The following is a 22,668-nucleotide window of genomic DNA, read 5'->3' on the forward strand; positions in this document are numbered from 1 at the left end:
CTGGGACATGCAGTTCTAATCTAAAATGTTGTTTTACCTCACAGAACCAAAGGACTATCAGAAACTAAAATCACATGCAGCCCTGTAATTCTGACCCTCCCTCTAACCAGATCTGAGTTGTCACAGTCCCTAGGCTAACCCACACCTCTGACTTCTCCAGATGTTCCCATTTTGTAGCAGTCAGTGGGTCAGAGATTGACTCTATAGCCTGGTAGTCAGAGCACTCACCTGGCATATGGGAGACCCAATTCTGAGCTCCAAATCAGGCACAGCAGGGATTTGAAAACAGGTCTCCTATCCCCCACCCCCCCGATGAGTGCCCTAACAACCAGGCTCTTGGCTGTAATGACATGGGAGCTCTTTTTCTCCCATAACCACCCCCACACACACACACACACACACATACTTTCTCCCATGAGAAAGTACTGAGCAGGTTTAGGTGCCTGATTCCTGGAGAGGTTGCACAGGTGTGAATCCCAAGCAGAAATAGGCACCTCCTCCCAGCCCAGCATTAGGTCAAGGGCCGAGTTCAGGCCCCACCTCTCTCCTTTGCATTTTCTATTGGCCACCTCACTTAGCTTCCCCACTCACATGCTCTCTTCTATGAATCCCATTCTTAGGCACCGACTTTCTCCCCATGTATTGTATAGGGAGTCTGAGAGCCTAAATTGTGTTTGTTAATTCTGTTGGGCAACAACTAATTCCCTTTGTGGATTTAGGCCTTTGTAACTTCTTATAGCCTTTTGACCTGTTAGTTCCCAGCTCTGGCAAAGCAGTCTTGCAGATCTGGGCTTGAAAGTAGGTCGTTGTCTGAGGTAATTATTTGTTGGGAGATTGCTTATCTAGATCCATTGTGTTGCTTTTCTGCCTGTTTTTCCAACAGTCTCCTATCAAGCTAGTTTAATACATTCACACAGGAAAGTCTAATAACCCAAAACACAGCAAATTCATTTTGCTGACCTGGTCACATAAGTATTTATAGCATTACTACAGATCAGTATTCTTAGATAATTACATAGCAGCTCTGTGTCTCCCCTATGAATTGTGAGCCATTTTGCAATGTGGCACTGGTCCTCCAAAAATAAAAACCACTGTGATACCACGGGCTGACAATCCACAACTAAGTAAAAGAGCATGAAGCAGATTCTGAAATCTTCTCTTAAGTTTAACACTGAACTGAAAAGCTTTTTACATGTCAAGATTTGAGATCACAGTTCTCTATTTGCCACAAGACTCCATTAAAATACCTAAAAGAGTGATGTGACTTTTCTACATTCCAATTGTTGATTTAAAAGTTAGTGATTCTGTCAATGGCAGCAAATAAAACACAGACCCCATTTAAACTCAGCCCTTGGTAGGTAAGAAGAGAAGGAAACAGTGTTCCACTAATTGCATTATTATGCCATTTTAATCCGAGTCTACACATATAGATTCAGATTTGTACCATTAGTCACGTAACTGCATGTGTACATTTGGGAATTTTGCAGACCATGGCCCTGTATCTACAGGCACCATTGTTGTCTGTGGGTACTGAATGTGAGACTTTCAGCACCAAAAACATACACACCTCCCCCATCTGGGCTCAGGGAATAATGTCTGTAGCTATGGTTAAATAGCATAGTGTTAAAATACTATGGGGACAGATATTATAAGGAGATAGGCACTTAATGTCTCAGATCATTACGTCAATGAGAAGCTTTCCTTTCAGTGTGCACTGGATCAGACCCCATACCAGTATATCACATGTGTCTAACTGGTATGTGAAAAAAAATCTGGCCCAAAAATTATCACTGAAATGGACTCTTAAAACTTTTTATGTATCTTTCAGTCTATTGTTAACCTCTTTCTGCTACAGAAGTTTGCAAGTTAGGTTTTCATAAAACTATATTGCAGACCTATAATACATACCCAAACCTGATGTTATACTACACTAATTTGAATACAGACAATTAACAGAGAGAGAGCAGTATGTGGTTAGCTGAAAACATCATCTGTAGACCTAATAAATGAAGTCTTGGGCTAAATCTTTGCACCTAATTGAAACCATAATAATAAATACTTTCCTTACTTACCTCTGAAATAAGCATAGATGTCAAAAGTGTAGTCTTTATAATGCAGACTTAGCTGCGTGCTGTCTCTTTTTTCTTTCAGCCCATCTTGATACTAACAAGATGTAATGTAGGAAGGTGGGGAGGATGCCTGAGGGGAGTGGTAATGGAGTGTACAGTCTTCTGCCCCTGGCAACCAATTCAGATCCAGCCCCACTCAGTAGTGACCACTGTTCCCTCTAAGCTGAGCATGCGCGCACAGATCCTAAACCCCGCACACACGGCAAAACACCACACGCACAAAAATTTGCACAGAAGCACAATAATTTGCACAGAAGAAATTTTTTGCGCACACGGCCTGTCAAAAATTAGAGTGAACATTGGTAATGACTAAAACTTTCTAACTCATTCCTTTGCAAAGCACTCTGAAATACCTTGAATGCAAACAGCACTACTTAAACCCAGAGAGCCACAGAAAATAAAGAAGCTGTGTGTGAAATAAGGTCTCAGTTCAGTTCCTATGGACATGAGTCCACATAATAAAAAACACTACCACACCTAGCACTGGACCGCAGCCTCAGAACAGAGGCCAAGGACTGGATGGGCATGGAGACTGTACTACTATCTCATGCCTAGAGGTCACTTCTCTGGGGCAAGTCAGAAGCATATCAGCAGGGCCGTGTGGGGAAGCTTAAACAGCCTCTAAAATATATCTGCTCGATAGTTGAATAGACAAGTGCAGCAAGTGGGGGTGTCAATCAAACATCATGCAGAAGCACTCAGATTCACATTATTTTTTTCTTACCTTATTCTAGACTACAGGGCCTTATTTAAACTGAGTCCCTATCTTAATCCCTAAAGTGCTACTGTGTATGTTGTACTAAGTAATACTTAAACCTAGCAGCTATAAATAACTGATCTTTCTTACTCTATTCTGGGACGTTTTTATGACGGGGTTTCAATCATCATTCTGTAACGTGTAACATTTATAATATAGACCTAAAACAATATAGTACATCTCAAATACATACTAACATTCAAAACTCACCGCTGAATTTCCTGGGTGACCTTCTGTCTATTTAAGATGTCTGTGATGTTGTATTGAACTTCCTAAAAAAACACCAACAACAAAAAACTCATCTATGTATAAATGCAGAGAAATATGTTTCAGTGGTTAAATAAAAAATGGTTTGTGATGCAGTATCTGTGATAAGTAATTGGTGGTGCTGAAGTCTTTTTTAACTTCTTAACCTTAATTTATGGGAAAGGGATACGATGGTTCCTGTGCTATAAAAGGTTAAACTTCAGCAGGAAGTTTAAAGTTGCCAGGCATCTTTGGACATTATGTAGTGCTACACTTCCTGTTGATTCTCACAGGCTCTCACAAAGACTGACAGGAATCAATTGCAGAGATTAAGACAACTAGGCTAGATTACAGCACCACTGACCGGGCCGTTAAAAGCTGCAGGGCTAAGGCAGGCTAGTCCCTACCTGTCCTGGCACCGCGTTACCCCCCAGAAGCAGCCAGCAGGTCCGGCTCCTAGGTGTGGGGGCCACAGGGCTCCATGCACTGCCCCCGCCTCGAGCACTGGCTCTGCACTCCCATTGGCCAGGAACCAGGACCAATGGGAGCTAGGGAGGGCAGTGCCTGTGGGCGAGAGCAGCACACGGAGCCTCCTGGCCCCCCTGCCTAGGAACCAGATCTGCTGGCCGCTTCCGAGGCACAGCATGGAGCCAGGACAGGCAGGGACGCTGCCTTAGACCCGCTGCACCACTAACTGGGAGCCACCCGAGGTAAGCCTGCGCCCCAACCCTGAACCCCCCCAGCACCTGAAACCCGTCATCCCGGCCCCACCCTAGAGCCTGCACCCCGAACCCAGAGTCCATAACCCCTCCTGCACCCCAACCCCCTGCCTCAACCCACAGCCCCCTCCCACATTCCAAAACCCTCACCCCCACCAAACCCAGAGCCCCCTCCTGCACCCTAATCCCCTCATCCCCAGCCCCATCCCAGAGCCTGCACCCCCATCCAGAATCCTCACCCCCTCCTGAACCCCAACTCCCTGTCCCAGTCCGGAGCCCCCTCCTGCACCTTGAACCCCTCATTTCTGGCCCTACTCCAGAGTCTGCACCCCCAGTTAGAGCCCTCCCTCTTTCCCACGCCCCAGCCCAGTGAAAGTGAGTGAGGGTAGGGAAGAGCGAGCCACTGAGGGAAGGGGAATGTAGTGAGCGGGGGGGTGGGGCCTTGGGGAAGGGGCAGGACTAGGGTGTTTGGTTTTGTGTGATTAGAAAGTTGGCAACCATCCTCTTTTGTGAGTTATGCATTTTCTGGGTATGTTAAATCCACCTAGCATAGGAACCTGTCCTTCATGCTAGTTCCCTAATTATACTAGCCGCTTTAGCATCATTGATTGAGTTATGGATTATGAAGCTTTGACAAGTTCTTGTAAAAAATAATGCAAATGGTGATCAGGAGAAATTTGCTTCTGATCAAAGTACCATAATAGCTCTCCTTAAACGGTGAAAAATAGAGTAAAGGGACAACCAACACCTTTCTGCTCTCTAGCAGGTGGTTTACCTTGTGCCTCATGCAGAGCCCGCAATAGTAAATGGGAGTCTTTCCAATGACTTCAGTGGGCTCTGGATTAGACCTAGTGAAGGCAACTGGAGCAAACAGGTTTAATAATGGGGCTTTGGACCATATCACAGTTCTAAAGAAGAAACTTACTTTGATTTGTTTCTGAAGGAAGCTGTTGGCTAAGCTGAGTTTGACAGCTTCGGCCTGTAAAAGCAATAACACAGCTTTGCTAAACTGGAGCGCAACATTTCCAAAAACGCAAATCATTGAACTGACCTATTTTTAAAATTTCATACATGTGCACAGTACAGGTTCCTGCCCTCTTGGCATTATGACATCATAGTGTTAGGAGAACTACAAAGATGGGCTAGTTCAATTAGCTTGCTCTTCTTAAATGATAGCATACTTGCCCTTTGTCTAAATATCCAGTGGGTGCAAGGTTTAGATTATAGCTTTATTATTATGAATAATAATTTGAAATCATATACTCCTTATACATTCAGACCCAGATTAACTAACCACCCATTTGCTTGGGGAGCTAATGTCTCAGACTTCGTAGAGCAGTGGTTCTCAACCAGGGGTACATGTACTCCTGGGAATATGCAGAGGTCTTCCAGGGGGGACATCAACTCATCTCGACATTTGCCTAGTTTTCCAACAGGCTACATAAAAAGCACTAACAAAGTCAGTACAAACTAAAATAGGGTAAAGACAATCACTTGTTTAGACTGCTCTATACACTGTACACTGAAATGTAAGTACAATAATTTTTATTCCAAAGTATTTATTTTATAATTATATGGTAAAAATTAGAAAGTCAGCAATTTTTTAGTCATAATGTGCTGTGACACTTTTGTATTTTCATGTCTGATTTTGTGAGCAAATCGTTTTTAAGTCAGGGTACGCAACTTGGGGGTATGCCAGACAGATGAGACTCCTGAAAGAGGTACGGTAGCCTGGAAAGGGTGAGAGCCACTGGTGTAGAGGGTCCATTCACTCCCAGAGTTCATATACTTGCTGAGAGTGCCTGGAGTGGCTTCACATGAAGCATCCAGCCGGTCTGCCTCAGGCAGCAGCTGCATCTCTCAGGCTGAGAATGCTGTGCAACAGTGCCCTCTGCTGGCTGCTCTTCCTCATTCCAGCTCAGGTAAAGTTAGTAAAAAAAATTCATAGATTCATAGATATTTAGGTCAGAAGGGACCATTATGATCATCTAGTCTGACCTCTTGCACAACGCAGGCCACAGAATTTCACCCACCACTCCTACAAAAAAAAACCTCACACCTATATCTGTGCTATTGAAGTCCTCAAATCGTAGTTTAAATTAAACAAATAAAAATAACATGAACAGAAAGTTAAACCCATATAAGGAACTTCTGGATACTCATGTCCCTTTAACCGGTATCTCTGGAGCAGAGAAAGGATTTATTCCCTTAAGGTGCTTCACATTTTGTGCACTTGATCTGGAAAAGACAAGAAGTGTGGAGTGTGCATGAATTTTGGTCTGTGTGTTTGTTTTCATATTTTTTCCTGGATGCTGCACAATTGCATGACTGCTCTGTTTTACTACCAGTACAACTAACTGAATGGATCTGATGTCCTGAAGGAAGGCTAAATTCAGCCTCAGAGGACAAAAGGCTTGGGGAAACATTTGAATGTTAGATGTGTATTTAAATCATGTCTACCCATCAATAACTGTGTCACATTTCACTTTCTGCATGAGCAGGGAATATTCAGCTTTTATTTGATTTCAGGAAATTATTTCACTGAACACACCTGGGATTCCTATCCACCTGATCAGGGACAGGGAAAGCATGGCTCTACTGAGAGCTTGTGGTATTTCTAGTGGCACAATTTCCAAAGGAAAGAGAATGCTGTTTTTAATGTGTTTGGCACCAATCCTGCAGGCACTTACACACATTTGACTTGTCATACTGTCAGTGATCCCAAGACTTCAATGGGACCACTCACAGAGCTAAAGTTAGGCCCTTAAAGTCTCTGCAAGATCAGAGCCTTAGATTGTACACTCCAGAGCAGGGACTGTCTCTTATCCCCAGCACAGTGAGGCTCCAATCCTGACTGGGACCTCTGAATGCTACTGGAATACAAACAGATGATAATTTTTGTAACAAATATTATTAACATATATTTGTAGTTTTATTCCTCTGCTTGGTTTTATTAAATAATGATTTTATTATATATTGACAGTATATTATAGGCCTTATATTTTCAGTCTGGAATCATCCAGGCCTTCCTTTCTGTGCCTGAAATGTGGTGCTCACAGCTAAGTTCATTTAGACATCCAAGAAATTGATTTGCAGGCACATTTATATATTTAGATGTCTACAGGTAGGATTTTTTAAAAGTGCTCAGTGCTGGTCCAACCATGCTCCCTTTAAGCCAATGGGAGTTTACCATTGTCTTCAATAGGAGAAGAGTTAGGCCAACCGAGTGCTTTTGAAAATCCCACCTGTTATGACCTTACCAGTGCACACAGTTATTACCACACACCAAGTGCAGGAGCAAAAGGAGAGAACATCAGTTTAAAAAAAAATCAGACCCTCCACCTGTATCACTTATATATTTTAACGTATGTACTTTACAAAACATATGGCTCTAAAGCATCAATCCTGCAATGTGGTGCATACAGACAGACCCCTGTGTCTGCAGAGCTCCATTTGCTTTAACGCGGGGGTCCACCCATATGCATCACATTGCAGGATCAAAGCCTAAACACCATGGTGGGTTGCGGCCATATAAGTACAAGGAGTAGAGATGTATGCTCTCAGAGGAGAAAATACAGGCAACTGAGTCACTGTCTGTCTTGTTCTAAAGAGCCCATCACCAAAGTAGCTAGCTAGGCAGCAATAAACTTGATAGGAACTGTTTAGAAATAATTATGTCATGCCTCTATGTCTTTAACCATCTTCTCTATAGTATTTGCCATCCCAGCATAAGTCATGGTTTCTCGAATCTCTTTCTCTAGCGCTTGCATTTCCTCCCACTTAGCGAGAACTTGGCACCTCATAGATTCAATCTGTTCAGCAAGGGTGAGAGGTTTCTCTTCAGGCAGTTTCATAGTATGGTCCCTGGAGGTCTCTGGAACTATAAAAAGGCAGGCATGGTTAATAGGACAGTGTTGCCAGAGAATTATTTGGCTATTTTGTGCTAAACTGTTGCAATCTCAGTTTGAGGACCCAGTGAAAATGGCAAAATGTCTACAGAGAGACCAGTGAGACATTAGATTGCATGCTCTTTTCTCAGAAATTGCCAGATGATGAATCAGCTTGCAGGCACGCATGGTACCTGGGAATTACATCTTGTCCGGCAGCACAATGAGTATGATAGAGTCTGGTTCATTCCTAGTAGATAATAAAGTTGATTGAGTGTTTTAAAAAAAGAATGAAAAATCTGCCCAGTTAGTGAGTGAAGTATCTCTGCTAAGTATCTGCTAAAATATTTAGAAGTAACCGTTCATAAATTATACAGTGTTTTGTTATGGTGATGCTCTAATGTTTTTTTCAAACCAAAGATCCTTCTCTATTCAGATGACCCTCCCCAACTGCACACTTGTTTGCCATCCCTTGCAGCTACCTATGTTTCTAACTTAGGCTATGTCTACACCACGCACCTTTTCGCGACAGAGCTGTGCCGCTAACAGGTGCGCAGTGTAGCCGCTCTTTGTCGCAGGAGAGCTCGCCCGCCAACAAAGCGCTGTTCACACCGGCGCTTTTCATCAGTAAAACTTTTGTCGTTCGGGGGGAGATGTGTGTGTGTTTTTTTCACACCCCTGAACGACAAACCTTTACTGACAACAGTCCAGTGTACACAAAGCCTTCATTTCCTGTTCCATGCAGTGAGCATCATCTTCTTCCACACATCCCCCGCCAGGAAACAGGCGGCATCACATTTCTGCCTTTGGTTTCAATAGTCCTGCCAGTGATCATACTTGGTATAATAAACAGCAGTCACCGCATATCCCCCTGTCTATTGTAGGTAGGCCTCACAGCAGAGGTGAGTTTTAAGGAGGGATTTATTAAAAGCAATGCGGAAATTTGTAATGTTTGTAAAGGTTTTGAAGGCACAAACTGCTAAAGATTATCATTGTGGTTAAGGTTCTACGCTCAGGAGACCTGAATTCAGTTCTTGCTTATGCCACAGACTTCCTGTGTGACCTTTGCCAAATATCTTAATCTCTCTGTGCTTCAGTTCTCCATCTATAAAATGGGAATAATAGTAGTATTTCCTTTTCTGTCTTGTCTCGACTATAAGCGTACAGAACAAGGACTGTCTCTTACTATGTGTTTGTATAGTGACTAGCACATTTGGGCCTCAATCTCATATTGGGTTTTTAAGCATAGTATTCAGCCCCTTCTGATTTTGTTCTTTGTAATTCCTTTTTATCTGAAGCTTTCCCCATACAGTTGTCTAATATATTGAAAATGTTGGGGAGGGGAGCTTGGGATGAATTGGACCAGCATTTCTGAGATGCAAGACTTTAAAAAAGGAAGCGTTTTCACATAGTTCTTAAGTCTTCTAACTCGTTTCATGCACAGTCATCTCTAAGAAATGTCTTGGCCTAGAAACTTCAAATTCATTAGTTCTGTCAGAGATCTAGAGCCAATTATCATTTCTGAGAGGGACAGCTGTAAACCTTTGGAATTCAAAGCCTGTGCCAAGTTGTAGAATCAGACATAGCAAAGCAAATGCAGCCCCAGCTAAGTCCACTAAAGTGCATGGAGTTACATCAGGAAGGAATTTGGGCCAGCACATTTCCCGAGTGATGGAAGAGCAGAAGTTGGTTTGATTATACGGCACTTTTCATATGCAACATGCGTTCATAATAATGAGTAAGATATTGGTAGTAGCACCTAAAATAAGGCACTAATAACAGATCACATGCAGCCTTGGGTATGATGCTGTATTTAATTGATAGGGAGAGCATGGGCCAAAACAGAGTTACGTCCTCCATTTCAGAAGCTGCCATTTTGTATTTAACATATGTGTGGAGCAGCTATCAGAGACTGCCAGAAAGCATCTCACCTTAACAACTCATGTGGCTATTTATTCTATTTACAGTGTAGAAACTTACCATTTTATATGGTCACATGCTATGTGAAGAAGCCATGTTTTGCATCTGCCATAAATACAGAAGTTTAACAAATGCATGAAAAATAGATGTACTATGCAGTCTGACTTGGCATACTGTATTCTACCCTGATGACATTTTACAGAACTTCAGAAATGGCCCAGTTCATCAGAAAATAAAGTCTCTTTCCTTTTTGCCCTTTCATGAGCTTCCAGATTCACATACTCTTTTCTTTATTGAATCAGCTGAAAGACCCTGATCCAATGCTCATTGAAGGCAAATTCAAAACTGATCAAAGGAGAGAATTATTCATGCAGCACAGAATTAGACTGTGGAACTCATTGCCACAGGATGTTGTTGAGGCTGAGAATTTAGCAAGTGTCAAAGAGGGATCAAACATTTACATAAATAACAAGATTATCCAGAGTTATAGTCGCTGATGCTTAAAAGAGTTTATGAAAGGACTACGAAAGCTCATGCTGCACAACTTAACCTGCCCTCTGACTATTAGAGATCAGGACAAGACCTTCATGAAGTGTCAGATTATCTCACGTCTGAGGCATCTCCTGCTGGCTATAAGATACTTAACTAGATGGACCACGGGTCTTATTTGGTGTGACACATGCCCCGTGTTCTTTAATAAATGCAAATTCTCCTGTTGATTTCAGTGGGATTTAGATCAGGCCAAGAATGAAAGGCAAGGAAAATGTTATGTTGCCTTATCCCACAAGATGCTCAGCACCACTGAGATCTATTTCTTTGCTTTTCATGAGAAGCTGTTTAGCTTTAGTGTGTTTTGGTACCCTGAGTCACAATATATGCGCGTGCGTGCGTGCATGTGTGTGTGTATTTGTTTCTTGCAAAACACCACTTCTGTAAATCCACACTGTGTTGTTACTTACCAATTTTACTCTCAGGAGACTGGCTCACCCACAACTGAATTTCTAATTCATTTCTGAGTCTAGCGTGGAACAAAAGAGAACACTGTGTTAATGTGATCACTGCCATGTTTTGAGTATCACACTGCAGATTAGACATGAGCCAAGGCAATTCAGGTAATCCTGCAGCTCTTACAATGTGAGGATTCCCACTGACATCCATAGGCCAAATTCTGAGCTCAGGTATACTTGTGTAAATGCAGAGTAATGGTTAATTCAGTGAAGTGACTGGAGTTACTCTGGATTCGAGTGATGTAAATCAGAGAAGAATTTGGTCCATGATCCCCGCTCTGAGAAACTTGCGGACTCGAGGCATCATCACACTGAGCCCTTGTTTCATGCAGGAAGTAATGTTAAAATGGCAACAGAGAGAAAACAGCTTGTTTGCTAAATGGAACTACTGAAACTACACATTATTTAAACACATGGTAGGATACACACATAACCCAGAAACACATGTGGAGTGCTGTCCATGTAATCCATTGCAGACCCATGTAATGATCAGCTGATCACATACTTGGCCCCCCTCACCTGCTCTCTGCTGATTAATCCATCTCCCCTGGACTTGTTTTAAAATTGCAAGCAGCTTCAAACAAATGCCATTTTAAAAAGATATCAACCAAGAAACATTTCCTTCTCCTGCCCCTCCTCCACCAACAATTACATGAGCCCAAGCAAAATTCAGACCTACACCAGTAACACCTTTGGTCTACTTGAAAATGTTACAGCTTTAAATTCAGATTACTGGTGGCAGAAATGAAGATACCATTGGGACAGGGAAATCCCATTTCTCTTGTAACACAGACTCCCCTCTAGTCCTGGAAGATCTTGTGATAATGGACTTCTACCCTCTGAGCCCAACACAGTTGGATTCATAGTAAGAAAGGCAGCTGGGTTTGCTACTAGAAGAATACAGAAAATAGTAAAAATGCATTTTTCTTAAAATCTAAACATTTGTAAGATATGGTGCATATACAGAATGCATGAAGTTGTGAGATGTTATAAAGGTTTTACAACACAACACACAAAACCATTCTCTGAAGTGTCCCTAGACACTGTTTGCCAGAAGCTGGGAATGGGCGAAAGGGGACAGATCACTTGATTATTACCTGTTCTGTTCATTCCCTCTGGAGCACCTGGAATTGGCCACTGTCAGGAGACAGGATACTAGGCTAGACGGACCATTGGTCTGAATCGGTATGACTGTTCTTATGAGCCATCCCAAACTCATATCAATAAAACCCTTCTCCCAAACCAATCTGTCGCACAATCTGTCTCTGTAGACACCTACACGTTTAATTGTTTGGGCACTGTTTATTAGCAACATGTTTTTGCTACAGTTTCGTTTGGTGTAAACAAGGCTCTGTCACACTTCAATATCTTAATGATCATAGAATTATACAAAATAAGTTTGGAAAGCGCAGTGTTAATGCTGTTATGTACACAATTTTGATCAAATAAAAATAACTACAAAATAAATTAAAAAGACCTATTCAGTCATCTAATCTAGGTAGCTCATGCAAATGAGAATAAGGAAAAAAGATGAAAGGGAGCAAAAGTCAACTAGGTTAGATTGTGACTCGCTAGTTCTTGACTTTGATGGAAGGGTTGTTGGAGGCAGGAGCATGTGATTGAATGAGTGTAAGGTGTAATAATATTGTAAGGGTGTATTTTGAAACAAAAAATGGTTTGTCTCCAATTCATGTAAATGGGTCACCAGCAAGATTTCAACAGTCCAGTATGGACTCAACAACTTGAGCGAGGAATAACTCCATTTCTTTTGCAGTAGTAATAGACTCTCATCTTCTATGAGTACTAGGCACTAGAATGGGATAACACATATGGTTTGCACGTCCCTTACACTTACGGCACTTACTCTTCATTTCTCTCCCAGACACTTTTGGCTTTTTTCACAAGGGTCTGTACTTCTCGCCTGAGCTCTTCTATTTCTCGCGTCTTCAGAGGTCTTTTCTCCATACCTTTTACCTGAGCCATCAGGGTCTGTGAGATTAAATAAACAGGAGTGAAATATGAGAACATGCACATTTATAAGGGGCATATGGAAGAAATATGCAAGAACTTGTACAATTTTTCTCCATTGGGCCGATCACAATTTTATTTTTTGAGGTGAAAAATCAATTCTGAGGGAAACTTCTGAATGAGGATAAGTGCTAATGCTAACACTTCCACTGATGAACCAGAAAAACTACCGCATGTTTTACAACCATCTCTATAAATGGACAATTCATTCTAATTCCACAGAGATATTGGAAAGGTAGAGTAAAGGTGGTTACCAGCAGAAAGAGGACTGACAATGCTGTGTGTCTTCCCCAGCCAATTATCTCTCCATTCCTATCCATCTGAAGGCTTTGCTGCTTGTGGGATAATCCCTTTCGTTGCTTCTCTCCTGTGTAATGGGCTAGTTATGCTAGAGAAAGCATACTTCCACTACTGTCAGCGGAGTCAGGTTCATCATTACTGTGATTTCAACAGATCATCATAGTAACACAGCAGCACCAGGGCCCCAGCACAGAGTGCCATTAAGAAAGGGAGGTGGTACCTAGGGTGAAATCCTCACCCCATTGAAGTAAATGGTAAACTCCCATAGGGCCAGGATTTTCACCTTGAGCCTACAACAAAAGCCTGTACTTGTGGTTGGCAGGAGACCATTGACCGAAACAATTACTTTTATATTTCACAGTAAAAGCAAAATGAAAGTATAAAATGTCACACAGTATCCTTGTGTTACAAGCTTCCTGACAGCAATATATAACAACAGCAGAAAACACTATCCATCAGAGAGAATAAAACAATTACAAAAGAGAATAAGGTGTGTCAACACAGCGACTGGGAGCGTGCTTTCCAGTGCGGGTTGACAGATGTGCCCTAGTTCTCCTTGAGTAAGAGTCCTAAAAATAGCAGTGTGGCCACCACAGCATGTGTGGCGGTTCGGGCTAGCCCCCCTGAGAACAAACGCACTAGATTACCTGACTCCCTGGGTCTGTAGGGTCAGCAAGGCCACACTGCCACTATGGCCACACAACTATGTTTAGTGGGCTAGCTCAAGTGGAGCTAGTATGCGTCTGTCTACCCACTCTGGGAAGCATGTTCCCAGCTACTATGGATCCATACCCTTAGAGAGCCAGTTTCTGCTACCTGATTCAAAGCTACCCAGTCCCTGGCCCAAATGACTACATGCTGGTGGAGAATCAGGTGAATCACGGCACTCCCCCTCCCTGTCCTGCCTGTATTGCACCCCAGAACACTCCCAACATTCCTTTTTCTTCCCGTTATGCTAAGGGGGATGGGGGGAAGGCAGCTGATGTAGAAGGCACAGGAAGCTAACTTTACCAGCTTCATTCCAGTGGTGAGTTCCTCTGCACAGGAGGAATTCTCCTCCTGCTTTAAGGGAACAATACACCACAAAATTGCCTTAGACAGGAGTTTCTGGCTTGAAATGTTTACACAGCTCTGTGTAATTTTCAGTACAAATACCAAAGTTTAAATTCAGATTTTGTGCTCCGCACAAAATCATTGTGCAGAACATTTCTCGGAGGCACCCTCCCCACTCTCTTAGCTTTAAACATCTGGCTGTGTGAACATATATTTATGTAACACGTCTACACATAGGTGGACATTGCAGCTTGGCACTTATTCAGAATGCTTTCTTTTCCATTTGTGAGGGTGGTATTTTGTGACGCAGATATAAGTCCACTAGGAATTGGAGTGAAACCACTAGCTCACTCGACAGAGACCAACAAAACAGATGTCAGTGGTAGGGACTAAAAGTCACTATCATTCTGTGCTTGCTTCAACCAGTGACTCAGAGATAAATAATACTGAATTTAAATTACGAATCCCCGAGCCATTCGTTCTACTCAAATTCCCCCTTCTGACCACAGAAGAAAATGGAACATATCTTAATACAGAGTGAACAGTGTGCAGATGCAGTATTCATCAATGAAGTCAAAGCCCCCAACAATACATATAGACAGACGTCATGGTTGGGTGCTTCAACATATTCAATTCATGCTGTTTCTGCCAACTCTGTTTTTATGCCTGAAATCTGCAGCCTCCTTAGCCTTTTGCTGTTGGTGCTCCTGCAGAAGCCCTCATAAGCAATGAAATAACAGGCAGACTTTAGATCTTTGTATCAAAGATAAGTGCACATCACTTTCAGCGGTCCCAAAAGTGTCTAAATCACAGGACAAAACAATCCAGGGCTGTTCAGTTTCATGTAACTTGTGTCTGTGTGCGCTCATGTGTGCATGTATCCGTTTGCATGTGTCCAAAGGAAGTTTTAACTCATCCATGTGGCTCCACCCGCTGTTTTCTAAGCTCTGAATGCAAGTAACATTGACCTTGTGACCTCATTCTGAGCTGCCATTGGCAAATGACTATTACCTTGTATTGTGTTGTAGGCAGAGAATCCAGAAGTATCACCATGTAGAGCTCATATTCATTCTAAACAAACAAAGAGGAACAAGGAACATTACAGAACAATTATCAACAATGTTCAGAGATTATACAAACTGGATTCACTTCAACACCAGCAACCACGTACTGTACGTGCTCTACAAGAACCTTTTCTGATACGGCTAGGAATGAGTGTGGTCTTGATCTCACTGAAGTCATTTGAAAGAGTTGGATCATGTCATTTGTTAGTAAATATACCGATTCATAGTGCATTCTTGTCACCCCCTCAAGCTTCCTTTAACGTAGACTGTCTTTGTTCTCCAACCCGCCGCTCCTTCTCTTCTCGCTGCCATTAATCCTAGATAGTACTCTGTTTCCTGCCTTTTGCCATTACCCATTGCCAACTATTGGAAGGCACTGGGGTGTGTTCACTTTCTTAACAAGTGTGAAATGTTGCCATTTCTCTCCCTTTCAAATATCAGACCGTGCGTCAACCTGGCACTGTCTAATGCCAATGGCATAACTCGACTATGTACAGAATAGAAAGAGTGAAACTCAATTTTCGTCAGAGTTTTTAGGTTCTGTTCCATATTAGAGTCACTCTCACAAGGGTACAGCCGGAGGGACAAATAGATTTGATGTCCAGAGAGTTTTAAATGTTAACTTTCAACATGACGATAGTTCAAAAACAGAGGGGAGATAACAAACACTGACTATTGCAGCTAGGTAATAATACAGTAACCAGCATTTTTCATATGTAGATCTCTGAGAGCTTCACATGGGGAAGTGTTATCATCCTCATTTTACAGAGAGAGGGAAATTAAGACACTGAAAGGTTAACCCCGAATGACAAAAGTTTTGCCGATGAAAAGTGCCGGTGTGAACAGCGCTTTGTTGGCTGAGCACTCTCCTGCCAACAAAGCTACTGCTGCTTATTGGGGGTGGAAGTGTTTTGTTGGCAAAAAGGGGCTACACTGTGCACCTTTTAGCGGCATGGCTGTAGCTGAACAGCCATGTCGCTATAAGGTGTATAGTATAGACAAAGCCTTAGAAACTGGAGAACAGCAGCCGAAATGAAGATGAAAGGCAAGTATTGAAAATATAAGGAAATATAGAGTCTGTGGCATTAATAAAGTCACAGTTAAAGACCTTGTGAAACTCCGGATTTAGTACCTTTTAATGGCATGTGCTCTATGCCTATTATGGTTGAAGATTTTGCCAAGTTATGTTAAGAGACCTAGTTAATTGCTATAAACCTTCAAGTGTAACCTTTGATTTATATATTTCCAATTCGCAGTTTAAAAATGAGGGATAAAAACCAAACTGAATTTTTTAAGGCTTGAGCCTGCAGGGTAGTTATAGATAATTGAATTTAGTGGAGATTTGTGAATGGCACATTAAGTGATAAAATTAAAAACTTTATTTAATATAAAATACTTAAGAAAACAGACATTACAATATAACCATACACTGCATTTATACTTACATTTTAAGGTGGAATGAGGCATTTTTAAAGGTAATTAGTCCCTAAATGAAGAAAGTGGGTATAATCCTTTTTCTATCAGTTCCTTGATGATGGATGGGCATACCTAAGCTAAAAGTAGCAGGCTACCCTTTTTATAATTAATTATAACACCCCTTAAATAATTAAAATTAAATTTACCTTTTACCATTCCTATATTTCCGCTACCATGATTAAATATATTTTTACTTTTTCATTGGCTATTTAACATTAAATATTATTTTAATTAGCATTTGTGTAAATACCATACCACTAACTATTAATATAGAGAACATTTTCCAAAACATTAACCATTTATTTAAAACACTTGTAAAAACCAGTTAAGATCAAACCATGTTTACAATGACCGCCCTGCAGCTTACGTGGGGAGGTAAGGTGACCATTTTGGCTGGGACAGTACCTTTTTTAAACCCTGTCCTCACTGTCCTGACTTTTTTTTTTTGGCAAAAGTGGGCTTTTGTCCCATTTGCTCTTGCCAACTTGATCAGTTGGCAAGAGCAAACGGGATAAATGCCCACTTTTGTCAAAAAAGCGGTGTGTGGAGGAATGTGCGGGGTGGGGGAGCAGCAGTGGTAGCCCATGCAGGGGGGAGGCAGGGCTCGGGTGAGAGACTCAGGCCAGCCCTGCGGGGGAGGGGGTGGCTCAGGCTAGCCCCACACGATGTCCCATTTTCCCTTTGGGAAATATGGTCACCCTTGTGGGGGAGGGTATTGTCTGGCTTGCCGGGGGAGGGGGAATAGAGTTTTACAGGCAGGAAATGAGAGAGGGGCTCAGAAGCTGCCGCAAAAGTGGGCGTGGGAAGGGTTTTGGAACTGTGTGATGTATACTGGCAGGGGCAAGAAGTGATGATACATTTCTGAAGGTCAATGACTTATCAGGGAGGCTGGGGTGAACCTGTTATTCAGGTGGTGAGCCTGAGGTCTGCCCCATGGAGGCTTTGAGGGCATACGACTGGAGAGGGATGGGCCTCTCTTTATGCATGGTGACGGGAGTCCCCTCACAACGTACCAGTTCATTACAGTGTTGAGACAGGGACTGACAAGGCTGGAATTTGATTCCCACTCGTTCAGGATTGGGGTGGCACCAGCAGCAGCACAGCTAGGTATGGGGGCAGAGGCAATCGAGGCAATCGGACATTGGCATTCAGAAGCCTACAGAATGTATGTGAGACCCCAGGGGGTGAGTCAGCGCTAATTTATTGTATTTTCATTCCAGAGGAATGGATGACCAGCCATGCAGATGGTGGTGTGGCTCTAAGGGCACAGTATTGGGTTTTTTTTGAGCTCATAGGTGGGGGGCCAAGTTGCCTGAGAATTCGCAGCTGTGAGGGCTTGTCAGCGGTCACCAGATATATTTGTGGTGCACCTGGGGGGAAAACAATTTGGGAATGTGTGAAGGGAACTTTTTCCAGGAGTAAAAATTGTGTGGTTAGACTTGCTTCAATGCAGAATCTGGCAGGGAGCTCTGAAGCCCCCCAGGGTGGACAAGGTAAGGAGGTATGGGAACAGGGAGTTGGCCAAATTCCTTGGAGCCATAGGAGAGTCGGTAATTTTGCATTCTGGCCTAGCATATGGGGCACCAGAGTTATTTCAGGAGGATGAGGTTCACCTGTCAGACTTGGGCACAGACACATTTTTGGCTGATATAACAGGGGCATTAAGGGATGTCTGGGAACCTGACTGGATGGTAATTACTGGCACCTCCTTGTGGCGGATGTCCAGTGCAGGGGAGGGATACAGTGACCAGATAAATGGCTTGGTAAAGGTCTTAAAAAGGAGGTGGTTGTTAAAGCAGCAGAAGTGGGGGAGGGGATTCTGGGCTCCTATGACTGGCACGGCAGGAAGCCGACCCCTCTTTCTTATCGTCCACCTTCACCCTTGTTCAAGGGGTGGGGGAATGGTAAGATCCCAGCAATGGGTTGGCTGAGGGATCTGGATGGAAAAGAGGGTGGGAGGGGCGCTGGCAGAAGCTCCTGGGTAGATACTGAATGATCATGGAGGCTCCTGCGCTGTACACTTTTATCTGCCAGGTAGTCCCAGACATCCAATAATAAAGTTTCAGCCTGATTAAAACCATATCAAGTGTCTCCTGTCCTTCTTTCGGTATAGCCAGATAACATGACCTGGGGTTATGCCCTAACTTGTTTCCAACTTGCTTCTGAATTGTTGTACTTAACTTTCCTTATATTTCACCAGGCCTCACTTGGCTATTGTCAAACCTTGTTGAGCATACTTACATTTCAACATATTTTTATATCAATATAAGCAAACATTATCTTTATAGGCTACGCAAGCCCCACAGCTCCCACTGTGTGCATGTTCACAGCCCGGGAACTGCTGCCATCTCCTTCGTGGATCTGTGGAAGACCCTCTCGCTATTAGCACAGCGATACCTGGAGATGATAGGGGAGCAGAGAAAGCTTTTTGTCACCTCAGATTGCTGGGCAGGCAGACTGACTTTTTCTCCAGTTGCTCTCTCTCTCAGCACTTCAGCACTTCTCTGCTCTTGTATGTTTAGCAAAATAGAGCAAAGGAGCCAGGAGAGAGCACAAACGAAGAAAGAATCATCCAACCTTTGTGGGGGCATAGCAATTACATACAAATTAGGAGATTCTTTGAGCATATCAGGAGCATAGGAAGGCTTAACAGGTGTGTCTGATTTTAATGTGTGGCCAAGAGATCAGGGAGGAATAAAAGGAAAGTATAAATGTCACTTCATTTACAGTAGCTAGGAAGGGGTGGACATCTTGGTTCCCTAGAGTTGTGTTAGCCGATTCCATGACATTTTGTGAACAGTCTCTAGAGTACATAGGGCACAACACTGGTAATACAAAACAGGAGATAGAGAACCTTTAGATCACAATGTGCTAAGCCTGACTGGTATCTCTTACCTTAACTTCCTTCAGAATATCACCAAATATCAAAGAGCTGTTGCAAATATCTTCAAACACATCCCCAAAGACCTGCAGCCGTTTGAAATGGGGACGGTTACAATCACAGATCCTCTGGAGCTCCTGGAGCAAAAATCAGAATTAACAACTGCATGCAGGTGTGTGTTGGATGCATCATCCCCACTCGGCTCTAGAGGGTACAGACAGCACAGACTCAGGAATATGCTTTAAACCAGTGATTCTCAAACAGCAGTCCTTCAACACTCTGTGGATCTGTGGAGCCCTTCCTGATGGTGTACGAAATTAAATATTATGACAACCAAGCAATGGAAGATTAAAGAATTAGGAGGAGATCACTCAAGGAAAGATTTTCTCTCACTCATAACACAGTCCACAGGATGAAAAATACATTTGGAGAACCCTGCTCAGCAGTAAGAAGAAAGGCTCAGATTGGAAATGAAAAGTAAGTGTTGTTTATAATAGCCAAGAGAAAAGAAAGAGAAGCCCTAGGAAGAGTGTTATAGGCAGCAATTAGTATATTAAGCCTGAATATATTGTTAAGTATCATTGCTTAGACGTTTAAGGCCAATTCCTCAGCTGTTATTAATCGATATAATGCCACAGGCTTCCACGGATCTATGCCTATTTACAACAGATGAGAATGTTGCCCTTAGAATCCATCATCTCATTCCTTAAAGAAAACTGTTATGAAATCTTGGACAAGGTATGCAACATTTATAACCTCATGATTAGGGCTTTACCAAATTCACGGCCATGAAAAATGCATCGCGGACCATGAAATCTGGTCTCCCCACCCATGAAATCTGGTCTTGTGTGTGCTTTTACCCTATACTATACAGATTTCACGAGAAAGATTTCAAATTGGGGGTCCTGACCCAAAAGGGATTTGCAGGGGGGTCACAAGGTTATTTTAGGGGGCTTGCCAAAAGGCCACCCTTACTTCTGCGCTGCCTTCAGAGCTGGGTGGGTTGGAGAGCGGCAGCTGCAGGCTGGAAGCCCAGCTCTGAAGGCAGAGTCGCCTCCAGCAGCAGCGCAGAAGTAAGGATGACATGGTATGGAGTTGCCACCCTTACTACCGTGCTGCTGCCTGCAGAGCTGGGCGGCCGGAGAGTGGCGGCTGCTGACTGAGGGCCCAGCTCTGCGGACAGCAGCGCAGGAGTAAGGGTGGCAACTCCATACCAGGCCAGCCTTACTTCTGCGCTGCTGCCGGTGGCGGCTCTGCATTTAAGGCCGGGATTTAAGGCCAGCAGCTGCTGCTCTCCAGGCACCCAGCTCTGACGGCAGCGCTGCCACAGCAGTAGCGCGGGTAGCAGTACGCATCCCCTCTACAATAACTTTGCACACCCCCCCACACACACACCCCTCCTTTTTTGGTCAGGACCCCCTACAATTACAATACTGTGAAATTTCAGATTTAAATAGCTGAAATAATGAAATTTACAATTTTTAAAATCCTGTGACCATTAAATTGACCAAAGTGGACCGTGAATCTGGTAGGGCCCTACTCATGGTGTTGTGGCTGTTCATATAGACATCTCTTCTGACTATAAAATCTTAGGCATTAGAGACAGAAGAGAGATGTCAAGTCATCTGCTCCATCCCCATCCACTGCAACATTTGCTCTATAGTGCTTCTAGTCTAGTCTTCTAGTGCTCTGTTCATCTCCAATATCATACTTGTTTCAGGGAGATGTCCTTATTCAAGTGATGAGCCATGGCACAGTTTCACTTTGTGAACATTCGTATCTCCCAACAGAGGCAGAAAGGGAAATGTGCAGATCCAATCAAAGGCCAAAGTTTGCCATTCCTTCTGGCTAACAGCTTTCACTGTAGTAGACTTTCACAAAGTCACAAAAAAACGTGATGGACTCAAACTTGCCTTGGGGAAAATGTTCTCTGTATTTTTGTAGAGAAACGTCAATGTTTTTGCAGCAAATCAGTTGTGGGTTGTTTTTTTTAATTAAGGCTAAACTGCTCTTTTATTCGAATAGCAAGATGCCATTTTCCTGCTTATGATAATGAACAGCACACAATCCCTTCATTTCAAATTGTGGCAAACCTCGCTCCTCTGATTCTGATTCCCATCGATGTACCTTCTCTAGCTCATTCTACTGACAGCGTGATCATCTTTTCTTCCCAGTGAAGAAAAGTCTCTCTTGATTCATTATCGCCTTATAACTGAGTCCCTTGGATGAAGAATTAGTAAGTGCAAGGTTGGCCTATAAATTCTTGGGTTTCCTGGGAATTTTTAATGCAATGTCAACTCTATAAAGAGGCAGTTCCTGGGAGGTCTCTCTCAGGCATGTGTTTATTCCTTTGCCTACTCTTCTCCTGTTCTCTCTGATGCACCCTGGGACCAAGTGGAGAGATATTCCTCTAGGGATACCTATTGCAGATGGAAGTTACCAACTTCTTATCCAGTTCTCTCAGGATGGCAGCTTGTATCTCAGAGGAGCCAAAGGTCTGGTGGTGGTTATCCTTCCTCAAGCATTCAGCCCTCTGACCAGAGATGTACACTTTGTCCTAGTGCAGCTGCTGCAGTAGGTTGGAGGCATCCAGGAAGTGGGAGCACACCTTTCCTTAGCTGTTCGTCACCCATTTCATTGCCAACATCTGGTTTGCCCAATGCTCTCACTGAGGGGGGCTGCTGCCTCTTTCAAGCCTGGACTATCAGTCTCCCTCTCTGGCGAGCAGCCATCACTACTCACTGGCCTGTTAAGCTCAACTCCCTGTCTGCAAATACCACTGATCACCAACCCGCTGCACTCTTATAAAATAGCTAGTGTGTCAATTGGGTGGGGGGAGCTTTGCCTCTTGCACAGCCACAGGATAACACTTCAAAAATCTTGTATGTTGCAGTCAGACAGATTTCTATTTCTGCCATCAGTACTCTTAGCTCTCTAGTTATCTCCCTGCCTACTGCATCATTCCCAAGGCTTCTGAATACCACGGTGACATAGGCAGACAAAGCTGACAGAGAGGACAATGAGGAGCCAATGTATCAATGGCCAAGGACAACTAAGCTATCTAAAGTCACCCTGGCCCACCAGTAGGGTGGTCCATCAGCAAAATGGCATCCTTCCTTCGAGACCTCTGAAACCTGGTGGGTTCCAAAAATACAGAACAATTAGTGTTGGTGACTTGAATGCTGCAGTGCAAGCAGGGAT

General features: G+C 43.2%; 1 protein-coding gene across 1 annotated transcript in view; it reads right to left on the reverse strand.

Moving 5' to 3' along the window:
• The window catches only part of C3H6orf118 (chromosome 3 C6orf118 homolog), a 39,752-nt gene that overhangs the window by 11,084 nt on the left and 6,000 nt on the right, over positions 1 to 22,668 (reverse strand). The window contains exons 3-9 of the mRNA XM_074948746.1: positions 19,482 to 19,604; positions 15,058 to 15,117; positions 12,530 to 12,654; positions 10,618 to 10,676; positions 7,535 to 7,731; positions 4,777 to 4,830; positions 3,097 to 3,158 (exon numbers count right to left, since the gene is read on the reverse strand). Of these exons, the coding sequence (XP_074804847.1) occupies positions 3,097 to 3,158; positions 4,777 to 4,830; positions 7,535 to 7,731; positions 10,618 to 10,676; positions 12,530 to 12,654; positions 15,058 to 15,117; positions 19,482 to 19,604 (680 nt within the window). The remainder of the gene's footprint in view (positions 1 to 3,096; positions 3,159 to 4,776; positions 4,831 to 7,534; positions 7,732 to 10,617; positions 10,677 to 12,529; positions 12,655 to 15,057; positions 15,118 to 19,481; positions 19,605 to 22,668) is intronic.

This window comes from Natator depressus, chromosome 3 (assembly GCF_965152275.1).
Source record: "Natator depressus isolate rNatDep1 chromosome 3, rNatDep2.hap1, whole genome shotgun sequence".
In the NCBI taxonomy this organism is placed as follows: Eukaryota; Metazoa; Chordata; order Testudines; family Cheloniidae; genus Natator; species Natator depressus.